The sequence below is a fragment of the Cyphellophora attinorum genome, assembly GCF_001299255.1.
Source record: "Cyphellophora attinorum strain CBS 131958 chromosome Unknown Contig5, whole genome shotgun sequence".
Taxonomy (NCBI): domain Eukaryota; kingdom Fungi; phylum Ascomycota; class Eurotiomycetes; order Chaetothyriales; family Cyphellophoraceae; genus Cyphellophora; species Cyphellophora attinorum.
This window is the reverse complement of record NW_017253233.1, coordinates 1062270-1086775: the sequence shown is the minus strand read 5'-3', so window position 1 is coordinate 1086775 and position 24506 is coordinate 1062270. Positions and strand designations below refer to the sequence as shown.

The 24506-nt window shown below is 53.8% G+C and overlaps 10 protein-coding genes across 10 annotated transcripts; 4 read left to right on the top strand and 6 right to left on the bottom strand.

The window, feature by feature from the left end:
• Nucleotides 1-331: 331 nt before the first annotated feature.
• On the top strand, nt 332-2681 carry AB675_7078 (Heat shock protein hsp88; the record flags this gene model as incomplete). The annotated part of the gene is made up of 4 exons (XM_018147418.1): nt 332-406; nt 456-487; nt 539-2309; nt 2364-2681. 4 exons carry the CDS (start codon nt 332-334, stop codon nt 2679-2681), a joined length of 2196 nt encoding a protein of 731 aa, XP_018003465.1.
• A 544-nt stretch (nt 2682-3225) lies between these two features.
• AB675_7077 (3-ketoacyl-CoA thiolase, peroxisomal) lies at nt 3226-4683 on the bottom strand (the record flags this gene model as incomplete). Its single annotated transcript, XM_018147417.1, has 4 exons — nt 3226-3483; nt 3546-4319; nt 4375-4555; nt 4619-4683. The coding sequence occupies 4 exons, from the start codon at nt 4681-4683 to the stop codon at nt 3226-3228; spliced, it is 1278 nt and encodes a 425-aa protein (XP_018003249.1).
• A 1022-nt stretch (nt 4684-5705) lies between these two features.
• AB675_7076 (uncharacterized protein) lies at nt 5706-6716 on the bottom strand (the record flags this gene model as incomplete). The annotated part of the gene is made up of 1 exon (XM_018147416.1): nt 5706-6716. One exon carries the CDS (start codon nt 6714-6716, stop codon nt 5706-5708), a length of 1011 nt encoding a protein of 336 aa, XP_018003532.1.
• A 669-nt stretch (nt 6717-7385) lies between these two features.
• On the bottom strand, nt 7386-8504 carry AB675_7075 (uncharacterized protein; the record flags this gene model as incomplete). The annotated part of the gene is made up of 1 exon (XM_018147415.1): nt 7386-8504. One exon carries the CDS (start codon nt 8502-8504, stop codon nt 7386-7388), a length of 1119 nt encoding a protein of 372 aa, XP_018003276.1.
• A 951-nt stretch (nt 8505-9455) lies between these two features.
• AB675_7074 (uncharacterized protein) lies at nt 9456-10996 on the top strand (the record flags this gene model as incomplete). Its single annotated transcript, XM_018147414.1, has 3 exons — nt 9456-9869; nt 9917-10722; nt 10774-10996. 3 exons carry the CDS (start codon nt 9456-9458, stop codon nt 10994-10996), a joined length of 1443 nt encoding a protein of 480 aa, XP_018003206.1.
• Nucleotides 10997-11535: 539 nt separating this feature from the next.
• Nucleotides 11536-13801, top strand: AB675_7073 (CTD kinase subunit beta; the record flags this gene model as incomplete). Its single annotated transcript, XM_018147413.1, has 2 exons — nt 11536-13198; nt 13275-13801. The coding sequence occupies 2 exons, from the start codon at nt 11536-11538 to the stop codon at nt 13799-13801; spliced, it is 2190 nt and encodes a 729-aa protein (XP_018003204.1).
• Nucleotides 13802-14255: 454 nt separating this feature from the next.
• AB675_7072 (Exocyst complex protein exo70) lies at nt 14256-16172 on the top strand (the record flags this gene model as incomplete). The annotated part of the gene is made up of 1 exon (XM_018147412.1): nt 14256-16172. One exon carries the CDS (start codon nt 14256-14258, stop codon nt 16170-16172), a length of 1917 nt encoding a protein of 638 aa, XP_018003587.1.
• A 264-nt stretch (nt 16173-16436) lies between these two features.
• AB675_7071 (uncharacterized protein) lies at nt 16437-18253 on the bottom strand (the record flags this gene model as incomplete). Its single annotated transcript, XM_018147411.1, has 3 exons — nt 16437-16754; nt 17073-17868; nt 17934-18253. The coding sequence occupies 3 exons, from the start codon at nt 18251-18253 to the stop codon at nt 16437-16439; spliced, it is 1434 nt and encodes a 477-aa protein (XP_018003139.1).
• Nucleotides 18254-19015: 762 nt separating this feature from the next.
• AB675_7070 (Cytosolic phospholipase A2) lies at nt 19016-21388 on the bottom strand (the record flags this gene model as incomplete). The annotated part of the gene is made up of 3 exons (XM_018147410.1): nt 19016-19564; nt 19624-21230; nt 21283-21388. 3 exons carry the CDS (start codon nt 21386-21388, stop codon nt 19016-19018), a joined length of 2262 nt encoding a protein of 753 aa, XP_018003467.1.
• A 1269-nt stretch (nt 21389-22657) lies between these two features.
• On the bottom strand, nt 22658-23758 carry AB675_7069 (Protein TOXD; the record flags this gene model as incomplete). Its single annotated transcript, XM_018147408.1, has 1 exon — nt 22658-23758. One exon carries the CDS (start codon nt 23756-23758, stop codon nt 22658-22660), a length of 1101 nt encoding a protein of 366 aa, XP_018003423.1.
• Nucleotides 23759-24506: the final 748 nt, after the last annotated feature.

The window sequence follows — 24506 nt, the reverse complement described above, 5'->3', positions numbered from 1 at the left end:
GGAAACAAGATCCCTAACTCCGATGAGGCAGCAGTGACGGCAGGCGCACATGGTTGCTAGGGCCAGTCTGCCTTTCAGCGAAGTTTCTTCTTGGTGCTAGAATCTTCAATTATTTCCCGGCGCAGCCTGGTCCTCACAATTTTCTGAACAAGCACCATATTTCTTCCCTCTTGCTCACAGCAGACTTGCATCTGGCTGTAGACCTTTTTGGACTCGCCGCTGTCTCTGCAGACTCTCTGACTGTGCTTCATTGGCTAGCTGCACAAAGGCCGCCTGCCAGAAATCTCCCCGCTATTCCTCCACCGCTTCAAGCCTCCCCACCTCAACGACAATGAGCGTCGTTGGCATTGACTTGGGGGCGCAGAGCACCAAGATTGGTGTTGCCCGCAACAAGGGTATCGACATTGTAAGTCGTGGTCATCGCTCGTATGAAGGATCGTTACTGACATGGACAGATCACAAATGAGACATCAAACCGACAAACACCGTAAGTGCTTGAATCGAACAACGGCACTTGACCGTAACTAACATTGTTCAGATCTCTCGTAGGATTTGGTCCCAAGAGCAGATACCTTGGTGAAGCGGCGAAGACGCAGGAAATCTCGAATCTGAAGAACACCGTCTCGTCGCTGAAGCGCCTTGCTGGCCGCACCATCAACGACCCCGAAGTCGCAATCGAACAAGAATACATCACCGCTCCTCTCGTCGACGTCAATGGCCAAGTCGGTGCGGAAGTCACATATCGGGGCGAGAAGCAGAAGTTCACCGCCACACAACTGATTGCTATGTACTTGGGCAAGATCCGGGACACGGCTGCGAAGGAAACCAAGCTTGCTGTCTCAGATGTGGTTATCAGCTGCCCGGCATGGTTCGCCGACTCTCAGCGAAGAGCGATGCTCGATGCTGCCGAGATTGCCAGCCTCAAGACATTGCGCCTCATCAACGACAACACCGCCATTGCTCTTGGCTACGGCATAACTAAGACCGATCTACCCGAAGCGGATCAGAAGCCTCGCCGCGTCATGTTCGTCGACATCGGCTACAGTGACTATACCGCGTCAGTAGTCGAGTTCAAGAAGGGTGAGCTGTCCGTCAAGGGCACTGCCTGGGATCGTCACTTTGGTGGACGCGATTTCGACAAGGCCCTGGTCGACCACTTCGCTGCCGAATTCAAGGAGAAGTTTAAGGTCGACATCCACACAAATTTGAAGGCCAAAACGAGAGTTGCTGCCGCTGTCGAGAAGCTGAAGAAGATCTTGTCTGCCAACGCTCAGGCTCCCATCAGCATCGAATCGTTGATGGATGATAAGGATGTTCGTGGCTCCATGAAGCGCGAGGAGCTGGAAGTGCTCATTCAGCCTTTGCTCGACCGTGTCACGGCACCGCTGGAACAAGCCCTCAAAGATGCTAAGCTCAAGCCCGAAGATATTGATTCGATCGAGATGGTCGGTGGCTGCACACGTGTGCCTTCGATCAAGGATCGTGTCAGTAAATTCTTCGGCAAGCCACTCTCATACACGCTCAACCAGGACGAGGCAATTGCACGAGGTTGTGCATTTGCATGTGCCATCCTGTCACCTGTCTTCCGTGTCCGAGACTTCTCCATCCACGACATTGTTTCATACCCCATCGAATTTGCTTGGGAGCAATCGCCTGATATTCCAGACGAAGACACCAATTTGGAAGTCTTCAAGACCGGCAACGTCATGCCATCGACCAAGATCCTCACTTTCTACCGAAAAGACCCATTCGATCTGGAGGCCAAGTATTCGAAACCAGATATGTTGCCTGGCAAGCTCAATCCCTGGATCGGTCGATTTTCTGTCAAGGGTGTGAAAGCCAATCCCAACGACAAGGAGCACTTCATGATTTGCAAGCTCAAGGCGCGACTGAATCTGCACGGTGTCCTTAATGTGGAATCCGGCTACTATGTTGAAGACGTTGAGATCGAGGAGCCTGTGCCTGAAGGCAAGGAAGGCGAGAAGAAGGATGGCGATGCTATGGAGACGGATCAGCCCAACGGCAGCGCAGACGCGCCCAAGACTCGCAAAGTCAAGAAGCAGGTACGAAAGGGTGATCTGCCTGTAGCTGCTGGTACCTCATCTCTCGACTCAGCGACCAAGGCTACCGCGACTGAGCAGGAGAATGCCATGTTCATGGAAGACAAGCTTGTCACCGATACTGAAGACAAGAAGAACGAGCTCGAGGCTTACATCTACGAGCTCCGTGGTCAAGTTGATGATCTCTATGCCGACTTCTCCAGTGATGACGAGAAGGCCAAGATCAAGGAGAAGCTCGAAAAGGCTGAGGTAAGTTCCTGCTTCCTGAATATGCATAATGAACTCTACTGACATGCTTCGCAGGATTGGCTCTATGAAGACGGCGAAGACGCCTCCAAAGCCCAATACATCGCCAAGATGGACGAGATTCGCTTCGTCGCCGGCCCAGTCATCCAACGCTACAACGACAAGCTCGAAGAGGAACGTCAAGCACGTCAGAAGGTCGAGGAAGAAGCCGCCGCTAAGCGAAAGGCCGAGGCTGACGCACGCAAGAAGGAAGAGGAAGCAAAGAAGGCGGCCGAAAAGGCAGAAGAGAAGCCTGCTGCCGAGCCCCAGGATACAGAGATGTCGGATGCTAACGGTGAGACGGTCAAGCCTGATGGTGTGGAGGAGGCTAAATGAGTACCACCAGGAGGCGGTAAGGGGTTCTTCGGGCGCTTGAAGAAAAAGTTTGGATGATCGGACGAGAACGAGAGCACGAGCGAATGATATGCATGGCAGTAACTGGCGTTCTTAGACGACACGACAAAGGACGCTCCTCGATACCACAAGGATGATAGAAACGATCTGGGCTGCTGGATGCGTGAATCTGATTCGCACATGAAGAGAACACACGTCGCCAGCAAAGCAGATAAATCGCGAAATACCTCCATAGAACTATGAAGAAAATATCACCTCATCGCTGGCCTTTTGCCGACTGGCTCGCTGGTCGAAATTGTATGGCTTAGGCGCTTTGCGATGTACACAATCCACTAGGCTCAATTGACGCTTGCCTTGTATGTGAAGCACTTTCATCGGGCGTTGGATCCGTCCGAAGCGGTCTCCTCGACATTGTGTACATAAGCTATTCCTTCCCAACTTTTGGTCCAACTTCACCTGCCTGTGTAATTTGCGCTCCTCCCAAGTCGTCCTGTCCTGCCCTTCCCCACTTCTTCTCAAAGTCTTCTCACCAATTCTCAGCAACGAACAGGCCCGCCATACCTTGTCCTGTGCCGATACACATGCTAGTGACCAACACCCGCTTCTTCGCCCGCTTCGCCTCGCTTAGAATCGTACAGATCTGTCGTGCGCCAGTCGCGCCCAAGGGGTGACCAAGCGCAATAGCTCCGCCACGCGGGTTCATCTTCGCGTGGTCGAGGCCGAGGACGTCTTTGCAGTAGACTGCCATTGAGGCGAATGCTGCATGCGAAGCGAGGTTAGTAGTCTAGCTGCGTGGAAGTGGGTGGGAGCGAAGGGAAAAGAATGAATAGGTAGGGCAACACGAACCTCATTGATCTCAAAAATATCAATCTCATCCTTATTGAGGTTGAACTTCTGCAGAAGTTTAGGAATCGCAGCGGAAGGCCCAATGCCCATGATCCGCGGGGGCACGCCAGCGACAGTCGCGCCGCAGAATTTCGCGAGGATGGGCTGACCCAATTCCTGGGCTTTGGAGCGTTTCATCAGGAGGATCGCGGCGGCCCCGTCCGTGACCTGGCTGGCATTGCCGCCAGAGGTCTTGTCGCCGAACTCGGGCATGGCGGGTCGGATCTTGCTTAGGCCTTCGAGCGTGGTGCCGTAGCGTGGGCCCTCGTCTTTGGTCAAAGTGACGAATTTCTCCTCGCCGGTCTTGGGGTCTTTGACTTTGGTCGTGATCGGGACGATCTCGTCGTCGAACCACCCTGCCTTTTGCGCGACTTCGGCTCGTCGGAAACTCTCGACGCTGTACTCGTCTTGTGTTCTTCGGGAGATGTTGAAATCGTTGCCGACGTTTTCCGAGGTTTGGATCATGGGCTGCATGCAGTCTTGGGCGTCCTGAGAGGCGGCGAGGATGGCTTCGTCGAAGGGCTTGGCGAGGCGGTCGCCACCCATGGACATGGATTCGGCGCCCATGGCGATGCCGATGTCGATGCTGCCGAGGGCGATTTGGTTGGCGATGTCTTGGACGGCTTTGAGGCCTGAGGAGCAGAAGCGGTTCACGGAGGAGGCGCCCGCGGTGATGGGGTAGCCGGCGCCGAGCATGGCGGCGCGGACTTTGTAGGCGGCTTTGCCGTCGCCGACCTGGATATCGGGTTTTAGAGTGCAGTCACTTCAATTTCTGAAGGGAAGCGCTTACATTGCCCAAGCAGATATCTTCGACCAGGTTGGGGTCGAGGTTGCTTCTCGCCTTGACTTCTTTGAGCAGCGCGAAGACCATGTAATCGATGTCTGTGTCCTTGAAGCCACCCTTCTTGCCTTTCGTCAGGGGCGTTCGGATGGCCAGTGTGATGACTACATCGTCGGCGTTCTTTTGGGTGCTGCGGTCGGGTCAGATCAGCTCGCCGTTCGTATAGATGAATCGCCAAAGAGGCGAGACTTACATGGTGCTCACCCCGCTCTTGCCTGGTGTCAGGTGCGAGATGAGGGACGAAAGACGTTGTGCCATGCTGCGAGCTGTGGTGTGGGTGTAGCTGGAGGTATAGAGTATCGAGTGTATGCAGTGGTACAGGGAGGTGCAGGTGAGGAGTGACAGATCGGAGTTGCGTAGTTGATGTGTAGTAATATTTGAAGCACCTGCAGTCTTCAACTATGCCTCGGCATCTCGTCCTCGCCTCTTGGTTTACTGGGGAAGGTTGTGTGATTGGGTGGACTGGATCCGGCGATTTCCGTATTGATTCTACTGTGATAGGACCTCATGCTTGTCGTGACCTCCCGACGGCGTCTTTGTGTCTCGTGCCTCGACCTCCTGACACACTTGGAAGTTATGAACAGGAAGGCATCTTTTATAATCAAAGTTGTAGGCTTGTCCTCCCTCAATGCACGGATGAGTGTGTTGGCCGCTCACACGATTTGCGGAACAACGAAATATAAATTCTTGGTACCGAGCCCAGCATGCGCAGGCACGGCATTTCCAGGCAGCCAAGCTACGACTACAGTGAGTGACATGGTTATTGAGTGAGCAGGAAATGTGCTTGATACTTGAGTCAAACGTCGATGGGTACACTGTCGAGCAGAAGTCAGAGTCCACAGGCATGATGGCATATAGCCTGGAGTATCGCACTCGTCATCTTCAGGATTTCATTAGCTCTGTCATCCGGTCTGCGATCTACCCGTTTTTGGACTGTTTCCTTTCCTAGATGACTTCATACCAGAGCACACTTGCTAGCCTCACATTGTGCTATTGAACGGCATTGCTCTGCTACCACCGCGCACAGCATTGCCTGGTTCTGCCGGCATTGCTTATCCAATTCGACCATGGTGCGCACATTTCTTGCTGGTGCACCCTCGACCGGCTTCTTTCGCTGTCCCGTGCAATCCGGCGCCACTCTGTCTTTCCTTTGCCCGAAGCCCAGCGTTTGATTGCTTAGAGCGCCTAGATTACGCACGCTTGCAGACCGCTGCGTCCATCCTTCCAAACATCCGGCGTCCTAGCGCACATTTCGAATCAGCAAAGGAGTTTCAGTGGCCTCAAAATCCGCACCACATCCCAAGCACGTACCGAGGGTTCGTATGCGCATCGTCCAGGTCTGCTGCCGCATCAGTGCATGCTGCGCCGGCATTGAAGGCTCGGTCGTAGCAACTCTGTAGACCCTCATCGACGTCAAGTTCCACGTGGCCGGATCTTGGAGATTGAGACTTGGCGAAGAGTAGCACGTCAATATCGGCATAGTCTGGAGGTGCCAGCCGCGGCCGACCAGTGTCAGCATGATTTCGTGCAGCGCGCCATGCCACTCTCGTGAGCTGATGACTCTCAGATAACATCGCCTTCAGGACCATGAGTAGCTCAGGGCTGTAGGGCGTTTGTGGTGGAGAGTGGCGCGGAGTAGGGCAGTTCTCGAGCTCGAAGACTTCCAGACGCTTGAACACAGACATAAGAAGCGGCAGCCACCGCATCTCTGAATACAGATCGTCGGTTGCGATGGTCCAAAAATCCTTCAGGTCGCCGTACACCCACCCGGGAAGGAGTGCTGAGATTTTCATGTGCCTGACCGTCAGCATCCACGAGTTTGGGTCTGTGTCCAACAGTTGCAGGCCGAAATCAGCCATGGCCGACCACTTTTGTGCGTGGAGCCACACGATCGTAGTTCTTTCGTACTTGATCTCCTCGTGTATGGTCTTGCAGGAGAGCCAGAGACTCTTTGCGGATTCTGGCAAGTGTGATTCTCCCGACAAGCGATCGAATTGTGTTGGGTCACAGTGAAAGCTGTTGTAGTAGTATGAGAAAAATGGACTTGGGTCTGAACCTGTGCGAACAGCGATCTGTAGTTGGTCGAATTGGTCTCCATGGTCTCGATAGATCTGGTGACAGAAAGAGCAGGCTCTGCCATCATCCACCACTGTCCAATTGACCGGCACGACGATCCTAGCTGGTAAGACTGCTCGATAGATCTGGCGCCGAATCTCGGCTGGGAGGTCCAGAAGGCTGAGAGGGCCCTCGCGGACCGTGGCTGCGGTCGTAGTTGAGGGCGTGTCCTCCATCTCTAGCAGAAGAGATAACCGGAGTCTGTGTCAGCAGAAAGGCAAGATGCATACATCTTCTGTAGATCACTTAACTTCTATGAAGCATCATTGCAAGAACAAAGTTTGTCACGGTATTGTCTCTCACAAAGGAAGCAGAGTCCCGCATGAGTGCACACATTAATCCCTTGAGCTCGTGGGCATTCGATGGCCCTCGCGATCGAATGTACTCTTGAAGAACTTCGCCGATGCCAAAGCCCACGTGCTGAAGTCGATGAAACGCTCACATTCCGTTTCTGTGCCGTCCTAGCGTCCTACCCCTAGCCGGCCAACCAGTACAAGCCACATATTCGTCCGCCTTGCCAACATTTCCAAGTGCCTCCCCCTGTTGGAAAGCTACTCTCTCAGTAGCACCTCGAATTTGTTGCAGCCGTGCTCTCACCTTCAGAAGCGCTATTCCACCTGCCTTTGGAACGCGGCACATACGTGCTAAGCACAGCCTCGCGTGCTGCCAGCCAGCTCATTTTGGGTACTACGCGTGGGTCAGCCCGCTTCTGTTACTGTTTCCTTTGCACTCTGGATGTCTGTCAGAACTCAAAGGTTTTTGGATTTCTGCTTGTTGCATAAGACGGCGTTCCTCGAATGCGATGGGAGGTTCATCATGCCGCAAAAAGACTGGCGTTGTGCTTCTCAGAACCCACACCAGCTGTCTAGTCGGAACTGAGGATCGGGGCCGGCAGGATCAAGGTCTGCTACTGCATCAGAACATGCTGCGCCGCAATTGAAGTTGCGATCGTAGTAGGTCTGCAGACCTTCGTCAACGTCGAGTGGAGTTGCGCCGTCCAGCTCTTCGGCAATCTTGAGGGCCGTGACACTGGTATCCTCCTTTACAGTGCCATCTTCTTCAAATTCGACGGGCCAACTGGAGAGAAATGTGACATCGACACCCAACGAAGACGAGATTCGGAGAACGACCTTTGCAAGTTTTGGGCTCGACACAATGACTGCCTTGAAAGCCATCAGCTGTTCCGGTACGAATCGTATATGTTGTGGATCAAGCTGAGTCAGGATCCCAGGTGTGCGGTCCTGAAGTGGGCATCCTTCGAGCTTCAGTATCTCTAGCTCTGAGAAAAGCTCAGCGAGAAGTGGTAGCCAGCGCATCTCCGAACGCCAGTCATCATTGTTGATTTTCCAGAACCTGTCTCGCCATCGCAGGGAACTCATAAATGGGTAATGATACGGGCGGAGGGACATATGTTTGACTGTCAGAGCGTACTGCCTATAGCTCGCGCGAGCCATCAGCCCGAAATCTGCCATGGTGCACCAATTGTCTCCTCTGAGCCACATCTGGTCATGCAGCACCTGCCTCATCTCGTTGTAGACGGTACGACACGAGAAAATGAGGTTCCAGATATGGTCAGGCAGCTCAGTAGAGGGCAGCGGCTGGCGCTTCGGCTGATCGGTCTGTGGGTCAGCCCAAGCATGAAAGGGGTTGCTGGAAAATTGATAGATATTCCTCGTTGGCTTGCCTGCGCGAACCGCCTTCTGCACAAGGCCGAATGCTGTTGTATCGTCGCACCAGTGATTCTCTCGTCCGCATTCATGGCAGCCAACCGAGTCGTGTGTTTGCTGAGTGTACAGATCATCCCAGTTGGGGATCACCGTATTCTCGGCGAATACCGAGATGTAGACAGTGCATGGCAACAGCTCTTTGTAGATCATGAGTCGAATCTCGGGCGGGAGGTCCAGGAAGCCCAACGGGCCCTCGCGGACTGTGGATGCGATTGCGGTTGCGGGGTTTTGGGCCATCTTGGGCTACTGGAACGACTAGGCTGTGGGTGTATCAGGGAAGGACAAGATGCATATGAGCTTACTGAGTAGCTCACCTTTTATCAACCATCAATGAAAGAAAAGGTTTGTCAGAGACGCAACCTCGCCATACTATCGTCGTTCAGGAAGAACCCAGAACTTCCGCATGAGGCTTCAGAGATCCGAGACATCCACTAAGTCGTGCGACTGATGCCCACCGTACGTATCTGGACCAAGAGTTTCTTTCATCGAAGCACGCAAAGTCGCTCAAGACGGATTTAAAGCCCGTACTTAGGAGTGGCTGGTTCAGATCTGGGCTATCGAGGACCATTGTGCATATGCGAGTGAGGACGCTGGCACTGAGAAAGGAACGTCATGTGTTTCGTTCGAGGTATTCGCCCCCGTCGACATTCAGGTTCAGTCCGTAGGAGCCACTTACGTGGTCGCACGCTAAAGTAGAGTAGCGCTTTTCTCGCACCTGCATTGTCCTGCCCACAAGTTTCTGACCTTTCATGCTTCACAGCAAATAGGTGTCGGATGCAGCAAGTTGATGTGGTCGTGAAATTCTGAGAAAGTTCAAGAGCTCAGGAGGTCAAGAGTAGCTCAGGCTTCACTTATTCACTGCCTAAGAGTTCTTGGCATTTGGGGTTTGAATGGCCAGCTCGGTACCCCACTTCAATGCATTTTTCTGAATATCTTATTGATCTGGCTTCTTGAAACACCTGCACCTTTCGCGCATTCTGAATAGGTCTCAAAGCGGTCAGGCTTACAAGTACTGATCCTAGGTCTGAGTTTTGAAGCCACGAGCAGTTGCGACGCTCCTTTGCATACTTTTTGGTCACCAAAGTACGGATTGACTCAGAAGTCGTCCGCTCAGTTGCGACTCAGATCAATATCCAGATCAAATCTCCAGTTTCCTTCCTCTGAACTTGCAGACCACCACCACACACCATGTCCGCCGAAGCGGAAGTGAGCGATGCGCTCAACAAGCCTGTCGATAGCAATGCGCAAGCCGCTGAAGATGCGAAGAAGATGCTAGAGGAGCTGTCTGGCGAGAAGGCTACCAATGGTGATTCAGAAGCGAAGCCTGCGGAGAAGGAGACTACCAATGGTGCTTCGGAAGACAAGAAGGAAGATCAGGCCGACGAAGGCGAGTCAGACAAGCGAGACCGCTCTCCAGAGTACCGCCGAGGTGACAGACCTGGCCGTGGTCGAGGCCGTGGTCGAGGCCGCGGTGACTATGGTGATCGTCGAGGTCGTGGAGGCTACGGTGGTGATCGTCACGATCGTGGTGAGCGACGCAACAACATCAAGTCTCAGTACGAGCAGGAAGAGTCAGACGATCCGGTTGCCATTCGCAAACAGGTTAGCGGAAGTCCTCAAATCATCCAACTCGTTGCTGACAAGTCTAGGTCGAGTTCTACTTCTCAGACTCTAACCTTCCAAGAGACAAGTTCTTGCTCGGTCAGGTCGGTGGCAGCCAGAACAAGCCCGTCGAGCTCAAGATCCTCCACTCGTTCAAGCGGATGCGCCACTTCCAGCCTTTTGAAGCAATTGTCAACGCCATGAAAGAGTCAACCTTCCTCGACCTCTGCGAGGATGACACCTGCGTTCGCCGCAAAGAGCCTCTTCCGGAAGCACTGGACAATGGTCCAGACAAGGATGCCATCCAGATCTTCGAAGACCGTGCTATGCCCCGCAGCGTGTATGCCAAGGGCTTCGGCGAAGAAACTCCAAGCACTCAGTTCGACATCGAAGCCTTCTTCGCCGAGCACGGTACGACGAATGCAGTACGCCTGCGACGAACCGATGACAAGACCTTCAAGGGCAGTGTCTTCGTAGAGTTCGACAGCGAGGAAACGGCCAAGAAGTTCCTTGAGAGCGATCCGAAGCCAGCATACAAGGGGAAGGAGCTCCAGATCATGAGCAAGAAAGAGTACTGCGAAACCAAGGTCGAGGACATCAAGGCTGGTCGCTTAGCCCCGAACAAAAAGTACGAGAAGGGTGGACGTGGTCGGTACAACGACCGTGGCGACCGTGGCGGTCGTGATAAGCGGAAGCGCGATGATGAGGACGATCGAGACTGGCGAGTCCGGCGGGACGAGGATCGATCCAAGGGTTTCAAGGATCATAAGGGTCGTGATCGAAATGGAAGAGATCGCAGAGATGACAGAGATCGGAAGGACTCCAAGTATAAACCCGTCGAGAAGGATGACCGGTAAGTTCGACATGCGTATACGATGGTCCTCATGCTAATGCTAGTCGATAGTGGCATTCCGGTTGTCAAGACCAGCGAAGACAAAGATGCCCTGAAAGCCGACGCTCTTGCCAAGGCTAAAGCTATGGTTGAGGCCGAGAACAAGAAGCAGGAAGGAACAGAGCAGGAGAACGCCAAGCATGGCACCAAGCGAGAACGCGAGGAGGACGCTGATGACGCTGGCGAGCGGGAAGTCAAGAAGGTCGACACCAAGGAGGTCGAGGCTGCTGCCTAAACTGGTTTTGACAGAAGAGCCGCTCGGCGTTATGATCGCGACGACTGCATATCTGCATGGACTTGTGGTAATCGACGCATTTCGCGGCGCAGGGAGATGACATATGGCTTATGATCTGCCGCAAATATGCACAATTTAGGGCACCAACGGGTTTAATGGTTGAGGCGTTCAATGGAAACAGGACTTCGAGATGTTGTCTGGCAGGGAAAGGTTCTCGAGCGATTGGTTGCTGAGAGCCGCTCTGAGGTGGTCTATTGACCGCAGCTGGAGATTGCAGACCTAGGTAAGGCTGCCTTGGTCAAGATCTAAACTTCTACGGGAGGCTGCACAGGTAGACCAAAAATACCGTTGACCAGACAATTTTCTTTCACCGGCGCTCTTGCTTTAGTGGCTATGCAGTGATCCACTTGAGCAGTTCTCTCCTCGTCCAGTTAGCTCGTGCAGCCTGGTGTTGTTATGAGTGCTGCACAGGTTGCCGTTCACTTCCTGCCGTTGAACAACTTCCTGGTCACTCTGTCACGTGACCCCACTTTTTCGACATGGCCAGCAACAAGATTAGTGAATTGCTCAAAGACCTCGACTCAATCTCAATGTACGCTACTTCCGATGAATATCATCCAGTCGACAACTTCCAAATAACACCAGACCGCCGTCCAACCATGCCGTCGCCGCCGGCGTACCGATTTCCTGTAGCCAAGCCTCCACAGAGCCCGGTGTGGAGAACAGACTACGACCACCGAAGTCTCATTCATTCTCCTTCCCATCTTGCTTTTCAGCCCTACACAGACGCCAACGGCAATCCTATACAGGTCTTACCGCCGTATAATAGACGCGATCAGTACTATACGGATCCTGGAAGGAGACAACAACTGCTGCCATCGGAGACATCGAGGCCATCTGATCGAGTCCGAAACTTGGTTAGAGACCCGTCTTTTGGTGTACCAGACCAACAACAATTCAGTAACCAACAGCATTATCCTCAGAACAACCAATCGATAACCGGAACTGAGAAGAAGGACCGCAACAAGAAGACCAAGCAGAAGCGGAAGGACAAGCGTCAACAAGAGCAGCAGCGACGACAGCGTGAGAAGTCACAGTCGCTAGTGTCTGACGACAACCATCACTACCCGCTGCCACAGGCGTCTGGTTTCAACTCAGCAGCAAACGAAGATGTCAATGCGATCGAGATTAGTGCTACGAGAAATCGACTGAGGAATCGTCTACCCGAGCCGGAGCCTGCTTTCGACGACCAAACCTCGACACATTTCTTTCCGCCACCGTCTCCTGCAGCTGAGTTCGATCATCCGTACTCGAGACAGTCGCAGAGTCTGCCGTATCTTCCACACCCATCTTCTCCGGCTTTTGTCCTGCCTGGTCTTGCGTTCCATCAGCAACACATGCCCGCGACCAACGGGGCCGGGCCCGTCACACCCACTAGCCCGGCTGTTCCTAATAATCCTACATCCTCCATCTCGAACCGAGCCCGTCGTCTGCCCAATCATGTCCAAGTCGCCGATGCGTACATCTTCCAGCAGAACATCGATGCTCGCCTGGAGAGCATTGGCGTAACACACGCTCGCGAAGATGCCTTGCGTCTCGCTGGCGTACAGTGGCTCGACCAGGTCAGGAGAGCTCTGAAGCTGCCTGTAAGAACCTTCGATACGGCTTGTATCTACTACCACAAGTTTCGGCTCGTTCATGGAGACAACGAATATGCATACGTCGATGCTGCGGCTGCTGCACTCTTTGCAGCATGCAAGATAGAAGACACGCTCAAGAAGAGCCGAGAGATTTTGTGCGCAGCACACAACCTCAAGGCGCCGAGCCGTGCAGAACAGCTCAGTCCGGATGATCCTGCTTTTGATGCCTCGGCACGGACAATCCTAGGTCATGAGCGACTGATGCTGGAGGCCAGCGGATTCGATTTTAGAAGTCGACATCCTCAAAATCTGTTGATCAAGATGCTGAAACAAGCTGGCCATGGCCCAGATACACTGGGCTCGAAGATGAGCTTCAAAATCAGCTTAGATCTGTACCGAACGATGGCGCCACTGAAGCAAGGCACGGCAGCCATGGCAGCTGCCTGTCTGGAATTGGCTGAGCGCATTTGCGACAAGATGAATGGTAGTAGCACACGAAAGAGTGAGGAGGAGATGGAGGAGGCATATCATGCTTGGGGCGTGAGTAGAGCAATGGTCATGGGTAAGTTTGTGGTAGTCCTTCAACAACCGCTCGAGTCAGGGTCGGAGCTTAACCTCAACTAATGCTTAAACAACAGAAACACTCCTCGATCTCTTAGATATCTACACCTCCTACCGCACCTCGACCTCCCTGGGCCCGACAGTTCCTCTCGATACCTTCCTTCAAATCCGCATTCCCCTCAACGAGGAAGGTGCTCGTCGAAAGCTACCCCGATTTACCGAATACATTGAGCCACGAAGCACTAACAACAATTCACAATCCAACGATCGCACAAACGCCACCGGCAGCAAACCTCCCAGCGGTCCCCGCAATGCCCACGGTCACAATATGCAGAACGGCACTACCAATGGTGGCCCTGCGACAAGCAGAACGAGTTCGAAGAACACGTCTCCTCAGGACAAAGACAGCAGTAGCCCAGGCACTGGTGGGAGTGGAAGCACGGCTGCTACTGGAATCGCTAGTGCAACACCTGGCGGCGTGGTGAGACCGCGTGCTAGTGTGCGTGGCCGAGATGGCACAGTGCGATTCATGCTCAATCCGGAGCGCGAGAGGGAGGAACGAGGTGTTATCGCGGAGTACGGTGAGGCAGAACTACAGCGATAGGGCACTCCGTGTGTGCTATCTCAGGGGCACGGCCGGGCCTGCTGACGCCGGGTATGATCTTGCTGCGCGGCACGATTGTGACCATGGGGAGTCCTCTGGTGCCGGGTCATCGTCACCACAATACTGAGCCAACTCTGATACCATGCTCAATGTTCAGCAGCGAGACAGCAGTCAACGACTGACGGCGAACCTGCCTGCATCTGCCTTCTTCAGGCAGGAAATTATGTAGCAATTAATCGTCTAGGATTCTGCCTATCACAGTAAACTTGAAGCACGGAAGTTGTCTTTCAGGTGCCGAGGCTACGTGCCAGCCTCGTCTGTCATCTTGTCTTCCGGTTCTCCTGACGCATAGTCCTCCCCGGGTACCCTAGCACACCATTCAACTTCCTCAAAGACAGTGTGAGCAGTCTAGTCATGACACGAATGCGTAATTGTCGGTAGCATAAGTACAAAGATGGTCGGACCACGAAACGCGGCCTTCGCCGAGGAATCGGCTGAGGTGGAGGTTCTCCTGGCCTCACTCACCAAGACCAAGGATCTCACCAAGCGGATCGCTTCAAGCCTGACACGTCTAGACAGCAGCGGCAAGATAGTCCGCGAAGCCATCGGCCCCATATATTCCAACACACAGCAATTACAGATCACGAGTCGCAACATCGACCGCGTCAATGAAGCCATCGAGCGACTCCGGCAGCCGCTCGACACGCGAGGCCAAGAGGAGACCATTATTCGCGCAGGACCTAAGCCTGGATCTTTTCCACAGTACTTGAGCGCGCTCAAGCGTGTTGATAAGGCTCTCGGCGACTTGACGAGCACGAATCTCAGGGTGAACGAGAGCCGCATCAATGATTTCCACAGCCTATTAACTCTTGGGGTGAATCAGCTTCACGATCTGTACAGGAGCACATTGCAGCAGGACGCACAAACGATAGAGCCGTTGCATTATATCACCAAAAGCTTGCCGTTCCCAACCATTCCGCAGGACCGGATCCAGCTGCTGGGACAGATTGCTGCCGCTATTGCCAGTGCAAGCGCCCAGTCCGCCAAGCTAGGACAACGAGATGAAGACCTCGCCGTCAAGATGTACGCTGAAGTCAGAGGCGACTACCTCAACAAATCGCTACAAAACCTCGCCACAGCCAGCGTCTCGACCGTCAAGGTCAAGAAGGACGACAACAAGATCTACAAGCAAGGCGACAGTGGTATTTCCGCCTACGCCCAAGGCCTGGAGGGCATGATCCTAGCCGAACACGAGAACACATCACGCATTTTCCGCAGCGGCAACGACTCACCTCGAGTCCTCACACAGACATGTGCGACCACCATCGCCACCTTCTCACGAACCATGACAGACCTAAATCGGCACACCAAATCCCGCCTTCTAACCGACTGCTTCCTCACCTATGAGATCCTCGAACTAATCACGCCACTGTCATACCGCATCGAATCCACAACCAACGCCCTCCGCCCCCAGATCAGCGACGCCCTCCGCCCGATCGCGACACCGCACCGCGCCTCCCTTGCCGAAGTCATCACTCAAACCCGGTCCACCGCGGAATCGACCCCATCCCTCCCACCAGACGGCAGCCCCGTCGCCTTCGTAAACGCCACCGCCCAACGCATCCAATCATTCTGCACGTTCGACCGCCCCGTACTCACCCTCCTCTCCTCCCTCGGCGACGGCGGCTGGCGGTCCACCTCCAACCTATCCGCCGATAACAACCCAGCCACCAAATCCTCCCTCTCCCTCGAACTCACCCCCTCAACCGAGAACCCCACCCTCCTATCCCACTACCTCCTCGACCTAATCCAAAACCTCCTCGACCCCCTCGTCGCCCGCAGCACCGCCCTACACCGCAACAACAAGCCCCTGGCAGGAATCTTCCAACAGAACTGCATCGCCCTACTGAGTCGAGCGATCAACACCCACCCAGACGCAGCCCGCTACCTCGCCATCACACCACACAGCACCAAACTCGAGTCCTACCGCAAAGCCGCTAGTAGCCTCTACCTCGCAGCATGGCGAGAACCCAGCCAGCATCTGATGGACACGATCTCAACCAAGACCAACTCTCGAAACTCCGGCGCGCTGGACTCGACGAGTATCATCAAAAGCCTGAGTTCAAAGGACAAAGACAAGATCAAGGATCAGTTCAAGGCGTTTAATGCTTCTTTCGAGGAGTTGGTGGCGAGGCATAAGAGTATGTACATGGAGAAGGAGGTTAAGGGGGCGATGGCGAGGGAGGTTAGTGCGGTGATTGAGCCGTTGTATGCGAGGTTTTGGGATCGGTATCATGAGGTGGATAAGGGGAAGGGGAAGAGTGTGCGGTATGGGAAGGGGGATGTCAGTGCTGTTTTGGCGGGGCTCTAAGGGGATTGCGGTGGCGGAGTTATGGATACTGGAAGCAGGTTGCTGTTGGCGGAAGGGACAATGGGAATCGAAGTGATGAGTGCTGGTGGTGTGGAGGATGGTGGTGGGGCGGTGGATGAAGACCTGAAGGAGCTTTTTCATGTTCTTTGAGGCCCTAGCATGCGGTATTAAGTTGCAGCATTTTGCCGTACCTGTTCCGAGCTCTGAGTAGTAAATCGGGTCCCTACACTCATCGTTTGCATCCATTTCTCAGACTTTCATCCTTCAGATCAACGTGACTGGATAGCACGTGCGCTTCTCCCAGAATGCCTTCTTGATCCTGGACCCATCGAATCCGACGGAAACCGTTCCAGCGACATGCCGACCTCGACCGATCAGCTCGAAAGTGCCGTTCCCCACAGCACTGGGACGCAGTATTGATAGGAAACTACTCCCCTTGAGCGCCCAAAACTCGTCTCCCACATCAACCGGCACCGTGCTAGTGTCGACGATGAAGAGAGCGCCGTTGTCCACGAGCAAGCTGGTTCCAGACAAGAGTATGTCCATAAAACCTTTCTGGATCAACAAGCGCTCCTGGTTGTTCTCGTCATTGCGATCAGGCGTAGTGGAACACAGCCTCATGCAAGTCGACCAAGCTTTGACATGGTCCTACGTCGATTGCTAACATGCCAGAGACACATGCAACAGTTTCATCGAGGACGTCCTTTACAGTGCGGCCTAGCAGCTTCGCCGATTCCTGGAGAAGTTTCTCGTCGAATGTACGGCAATAACTTTCATTGTCGTCTTGGGGCCGGCAGTGGGCAACGACAGTGCACAGCTTTGTGCCTTCCACCGAGAGCAGGCGCCCATCAGGGGAGAATGTAGCCTTTCCTTTGTAGCCGGGGTCCCGTGGCGGCAGACGTAGCAGCCAGAGTCGCGAAGATCCGGCACCCAGGAGGGATTGCCGACGAGCCGTTGACTTCCCTGGCTCAGCACGTCCAGATTTCCGAGGCCCTCTATGATTAGTCTAGCGTACTCCTGACAGACGTCGCCGAACGGCTTCTCGTAGTCTGGTCTCATCTCTACCGGAAGTTGACTTACGTCGACCATCCCCAGCAGCCCGTAAATGTGATCGTGTGACACAGTCGAATCACATGTCGTCTTCAGCTCTAAAGCTCGGAAAAGTTGTTCGGCGAGGGATATACTTCCTGCAAGTGCAAAGTCATCTCTATGATGTACCAGCGATAACACGGAAATGATTCGCGCGGTGAGAGCGCTGATCCGTAGCAAGTGAAGGTCCTTCACCTCTTGAGGAAGCTTCAGTATGATGGCGTGAATACGTATAAGACCAGAGCACTGGAACTGTCCCGGGAGAAAGATCGGTTCCCGTTGACTTCTGACATATTCTTGAAGGACCCATACTCGCCACCACCAATCTGCATACAGGATATCCTCAAACTCTTCCAGAAAGTTGCGCAATACCGTCTCAGGCATGCTGCCGATGGGACCGGCACCATCCATTTTCCACCGCAATGTGTTCGGGCCGTCTACCACAAGCTGTCCCGGCCATAATTGATTCTGCACTGGCTGGTCCAGAATCACGTCGGACACTGTCTTGGCGATGTGCGCAGCAAGTTGACATTTGACGAGGACATGTTGACCCAACCAGATGACCGTCGAGTACGCCGCCGCGTAAATAGAGCCATCCTCGGAATTTCTTCAGCCTTCTCTGATTTATCGTTTTGGTTAATACAAATTGCGTCGATCCAGAGCAGTAGATACGGACGCATTTTGAACCCCGGCAGAACGGACGCCAAAGCATCGAACTCTTCTGCGATGTACGTGAGGGCGTCATGAAGGTTCTGGGGGATGCCGTAGGGCTGGCCATTGACTCGTATGGCTTTCGTTGGTCCAGATTCACCCCAGACGTATGACAGAGCCAGGTAACGGGGATGACTACGGAGCGATCGATGGACCAGCTCGACGCATACCTTGGTCCGCCATTGTTGACGTGGTTTGAGCTTGACAAGCCTGATCTCGGAGCTCTGGAGGGGTTTGTATTTGATAGCGGCTGTGGTTACGGCCGAGGCTGAATCTCCCATCGATGGGGGAGTGTAGCATGATGTCGGGCTAACGTAGTATTCGTTCAGATCATCGACTTAGCTCGAAAGTCCTGGTGACGCTCTGCTATATGTACAACGAAGACTCGAGTTTAGTCGGGCGCGAACACCAAACGCTCTAGATCAGCCACCATGAGAAGTCTACCAAAGTCCCTTTTCTTGCCGCAATACCATTGGCTGCGAAAGAGCACTTTGGCTCGCATTAGCCGCCGAAAACTCGAGTGCGTGCCTTAAGATCCCTGCAACAGTCTTCGACATCGGTGACGTTGACGAAGCCATGTCGGAAGTCAATAGCGCAGAGTCCGCCTCGAGCTGCAACACTACGCCATCGATTGGAGGGCGGTGTGGGCTAGGAGCCGATTGATGGGACGAGAGGGACGTTTGAAAGACACGATGACGTAGAGGCCAACGAGAATCCGCGATGAAGAGAAACGGGCGAGAGCATAAGGACCAAACGCTCCGCTGTCAGTAGACGATGCCAACTGCATGGAGAAAGAGGGCAAGGGGTCACGCAATATACTTGCATACATTGGGCCTTAGCCAAGAGCAATCTTAGAGATGAACAGAGCTGCGTGAAATATACTTTATCCCAGATTGTGCCTTCCATTCGCATGCGAGTCAGCCGTTCTTTTCCGTGGTCAGAGTAACTTGAAGAATGCGCGAAGGTGCGCTCATTCTTCGAGCAATGCAAAAGAGTCAGATTGAGTCCAAGCCGCTCAAATTCAAGCAATCTCTAGATGAATACTAGCCCCCAAAAGAATCCCCCTCAACAGCCATCCTCCTCCGCATACTCTTCCAAACCCCCTCCTGTTCCCTCTCCATCCTCGCCTTCCTTTTCCGCTCATACACCGCCCTGACCGTCCGCTTCGTCGCATCCTCGCCCTCCTTGAAATTCGTGCTCGCTAGCTCCACCACCTGATCGACCTGCTCTGGCGTGTATATGAAATTCCAGGTACTCAAGAAATCGGACTTGTCTGGATCGACGCCCGGTACTTTATCATTGGGCAATAATGGAAAGTAGATCACGGCTATGCCTGCGTCGGGCTGCATCAAATGGAATGTGCTATCCGATGGGTCGTCCCAGGCGAGGCGCTTGGACAACGGTGGCTCGTCGACTGAGTCTCGAGACTGCTTGGTGCCAACCCAGATGTTACACGTGGTAAGGTCAGGCGAGGCTCCGGTTTCGGTCTCGCGCTTTTCGGCTTCTTTCTGCTTGGCTGGGTCTTTGGCTTTTGCTTCCTTGAGCTTGTTTGCTGCTTCGGCGGCAGTGGCTGCGCTGGCTGCGGTCAAGGCCTCGACGTTGGCTTCAGGCTGTGATGACTTTTTCGGCCATCCGGTCCCGACTGGCCAACCTTTGATGCCGCGTTGCTTGGCGTAGCCGTCGACGACGGATAGCAGTTTTCTTGTTGGATGTCGGCGGAGGCGTCGAAAGCGACGAGGATGTCCACATCTCGACCTTCGCGGAGAAGTGGGTAGATCGGCAGGTTGTTGGACATGCCGGCGTCCATCAATTGTAGGTGGTCTGACTTGTGTATTGATTCCGGACAAGTCGATGGTAGCTTATCCTTCATGCCGTATGCAAAATTTGGTATCGTGGCGGGATCAATGGGGTGGATCTTGACCAAGTCTTCGTTCTTCTCCTCGAGCAGCTGACTAATAGACTGCCATCCAGTAATTCCGGTCAACAGAGGCTTGATCTCTTTGATGTAGTGTGACATTGTGGCGGTGAAGGCTGATCCCCAGATGCCGAGCAGGAGTGATATTCGATACTCGGGCACTGCGACACCAGTGTCGAGGATCTGACTTCGACCATTGTTGAATGGCCGTCCGAGACTCCAGGTTGGTATCCAAGCTCCAAACTCTTCGCATCCAACTTCCCACGGGTGCATCTCAATCCACTGGAACCATGCCTCCTTCTTCGCCTTTTCTCGTATCGTTTCCTGAGTCTCTTGGTTGCTCTTATTGGCTTTCTCTTCCTCCTCGATAGGTATCTCATGCCTGACGCATGTGTATATGGGCATAGGCAATTGCCCATCTTGAATGTAAGTCCGCTGATTGGACAATTTCAAATCCTCCGAATGGATATCCAGATCTCCATGTGGCACCATTAATCTCGCCGCAAGGAGTAAACTGTAGATATCCACCAAACCAAACGTCGCGTTCGGATCGCCCTTCAATTTCTCGATAAAGCCCGAAAGAATGAATTTATTCGTTGGCGCGCTGGTGGCCAATTTCAGTGCCGGGGGCGGAAAAGCGATGTGCGTGCCCACTCTTGACTTGATGTGCTTCAACATATCCGCATGGCTGCCTTTGCCCAACTTCGAGTAGAATAGTGCCTCCAACCAGCAACTTCCCGAAACACCGCTCGTATACATCGTAATATCAAACAAACCTGCCTGTTTAGCCGCCTGGTAGCTGCTTGTGCCTGCAACCAGAGCCCTCAGACCTCCTCCACTGCCACACATCGCAATAATGGGTATATCCTCCGGGTCGATGTCTTTCTCCTTCAGATCCAAATACTTCGCAAATGCGCCCACCATCTGTGCTTTCCGCTTGTCGCGGAAGCGTAACTCATCCCTTCCTAGCCCTGTTCCTATCCGCACATCTGCCTGCCATAGAATCTCAGGGTTGATGCTTGGGTCATGTGCCTCTTCCCAGATTTCATCGGCCAGGGTACCAGGCTCCATGGTGATCTCGAACTGCAGCTTCTTGATCGCTGCAGGCAGGAGGCGTGCCCATGATGGCAACACGAAGTCGACGACCTTGTCTCCGAGCCCGCTGAGCTTGATCTTGCCGATGCTGTCAAGGAGGCTATCGATACCTTGAGAGAACAGCGACCATGATCCCTCGTCATCGGACTCGAATGCAGGCGTGTAGATGTCTTGATCAGACGTTTCCTCGATGAGATCGGCATCGCCCTTCTTGGAGCGGTTGGCCTTCTCTGTTGCTTGAGATTGCTCTTGACTATGTATTCGTCGTGCATGCGCAATGAGACGCGCATCTTGGGCAACGTAGTTTGGGCTCGGGCTGTCGCAGTGCCCGGCGTGGGGCTGTGGACGCGGCGACGGCTAGTACGCCGGTCAAGCGGCGGTAGAGAAGCTGCCGAGCAGCACTCATGTCCAGTCGCAGATGATCGATGCCGCTGCATTGATTTTGGATGATGTGTGGCGTCGACCGCCATACTTGAGCCACTGTCGTTGAGTTAGCACTGGGAACAGCCACGCGCAAAATGTTGGTTGAGTTTCCGGTAAATGACGTTGAGCGCGGCAGCCGCAGATCTGTTCCTGGCCCATGCCTCATTCGGCAGCATGAGTTGACCGGGCCGGAAACACGAGCTGGAAGCTTAGCGGCTCCGGAGTCGATCTCCGGGGGCCAGATCGCGTCAAAATTCTGTTCGCTTAGCAGCAGCTAAGGTAAACCTCTCAAAACGCGACATGGACCCTCGCCCAGGACTGACTTTCACCACAGCGGGATCAGACGCAATGTTGGCGGACTGGTCAGACTGCTGTCAGACTAGACCTACTCTCTCGGGCGATAATGCGAGCCACTAGATCTACAATGCGCTGATCAAATGCGGCAGAAATTAGTGTGCTCCTGAGAGAACGAATCCACTGATGTTGGACTCGGCAAAGCGCTTGGAAAGTATCTTGGGTGTGATTCGGGACGCACGCGCATGAGATAGTGAGTACAGGCTTGCAAGGCTGGTCCACCTTTGGGCATGACGCTGTCGATATATCAAGTATCGAGTTGCCCGATTGAATAACCCAGTGGCGATCATCCCAAAGTATAGGCGAGCACCGAATGCAACTGCCTTGGGGAAGCTCGACCGATGCTGCGATTCATAGCAGTCGCACTTGATCCTTCTTGAGTAAGTACAAACGATGCTAGGGTTCGTAGAGTATCAGGACCGAAGATGAGAGGAGCAGCAGAAGAGCAGGTATGAACATAGGGAGCTTCCTCGGCGATGTTGTGCAGTCATGTGCCGACTCTGGGCCAAGGGTGCTGGCTCATCATGGCATTTCGCGCCAGGGAGGGTGCTGAAGCGCTACTACTGTCTCGCTGACTGAGTCAGTAGGTCTGAGATGAGCCTCACCTGAGCGTCAGGTACTTAAACGAGTCATGGTGATTTTCTGGCTAGGGAGGGCGCTACACGAAGTTTGACACCACTTATATGCTATTGCATGGCTACCTTGTGTTTCCGCTCCTGGATATCAGCTCCGCGAGCACAGTAGATCATTGGCAACACCACTTGACAAGCCCGGTTGACATGGGTTGTTACTGCCATTTGCATACATCATCTGCCACAACACAGTGCACCTCAGGAGACCTTCGAACAGCCTCGCCGACTTCCACGGAGGACGTCACAAGCTGCAAGCTCAGCGCGCTCTACGCAAAGCTCTGCTCCGCCTCCTCCCCCGGCGTCTCTCCAACCCTATACACCAACTTCGCCCCACTAACCTTATCATTCTTCAGATCCAACAACCCCTGCAACACACCCTTCAATCCACCCTTCCCAACCTTCTCCGGGTGCGGCTTCAGCGTCCCATCCTTCAACATCCCCTCAGCAATCCCCAACAACGTCTTCGCAGACTCATGATCCTCCTTGCTAGCAGGAAACTCCTTCCCACCCTTCACAAACGCATCGCCAAAGATCGTGTACATAAACGTACTCGTAGACGTGACATCATCCCTAGGCAGCTTCTCCGGGAGGATCGTGCCAGACCTCGCACCCTCACCATCAGAGGAGAGCGCTTTCGCCACGATCTTCTGCGACGAGGGCAGCGAGATGGTGTCCCACGCGTACTTGAGCTTGTTGTCTGTGTATACGTTGATGTCCTTGGCGCAAGTCGGTGAGTTATAGTCGAATGCCTTGTCCACGCCTAGAGACTTCACGAAGTCGAAGTTTCGCGGCGAGCACGTCGTGATGACGCGGTAGCCGGCCGCTTTGGCGAATTGGATGCCTAGGCTGCCGGTGGCGGAGGAGCCGCCGTAGATCAGGACGAACTCGTGGTTCTTGGTTGGGTTGGTGGGAAGATTGAGCTTCAGGGCTTTTTGGAACAGGCCTTGGTCGACAGTCGTGAGGCCGAGAGCAAGCGTGGAGGCTGACTCAAAGGACAAAGACTCCGGGATATGGAACTGCACGTCGCCTTTCACGGTGATGTACTCGGCAAAGGCACCATCAGTGATATCGCTGTAGTTGTTGCCGTGGGCAACGCCGGCGATGCGGTCGCCAGGGGAGAACTTCTTGGTGACGGCATTGCCGACGCTGACCACGGTGCCGGCGTAGTCGCAGCCCAGGAGGGAGTCTTCTTTGGCTGCGCCGCGGGACACGCCTTTCCAATCTGTAGGGTTGAGGGCTACGGAGTGGACTTTGACGAGTAGCTGGTCAGGTCGCGGAGACGGCACGGCGCGATTTAGGACCAAACGAGCAGTTTTGCCGTGAATAGTCAGTGCCTTCATCGTCTTTGGGATTGCTGTCGAAGCCATATTTGCTCGTAGGAATCAGGTCGTATTGCGTTTCTATTGTGTTGGCATACGTTGAGTTTGTTCGTCTGTGAGTATCTCTTATATCACGAAACTTTGCCTCATCGTTGAGTATGTCGTCAATTTTGGGAGCAGCATTACTAAAACGGTAGCCTATGGACCCTTGTATGCAGGTACTGCGAATGCCGACCACGGGATATGTCAAAGGGCACAGATGGCCCGAGTCATGACGCATGTCACGCTAGCCTTTGCGATTGAGGACAATATTTCTCCAAGCACAACAGCGGATTTCTAAGCCGCCGACCATAGGCATTTTCGGCAGTATTACTGCTCTGAGCGTGCATGTAGAATCACCAGGGACGCAGCCTATCATGTAGGACGCATGAGAGTCTAAGGCGACGTTGTGCATGCAGTCTTGGGAGCTGCGGCAGGAATTGTGCACACCCAACAGAACTCTGGTGGTGTTCGCACTCAGCTTGCTAATGTTACCATGAGACCAGGCGTCGGATCCGACATAACATAGCAGCATGACAAACTCGCTCAACAGATAGCAGATAATGCCAGCATGCACGGCGACAGAATTAGATATGAATGCATTCGTGGTAGCGACAGCGAGTCCTGCATGACTAGGTGTGAAAAGGGGCGGCAGCCTTGTCCCGCCCCGGGCGAAGTGTCTGGTGTCTGGTATATGATACTGTGCTCTCGAAGGCCTCTTGTCTCCTCGGGGCTACCTCCCATGACCTTCTGACGA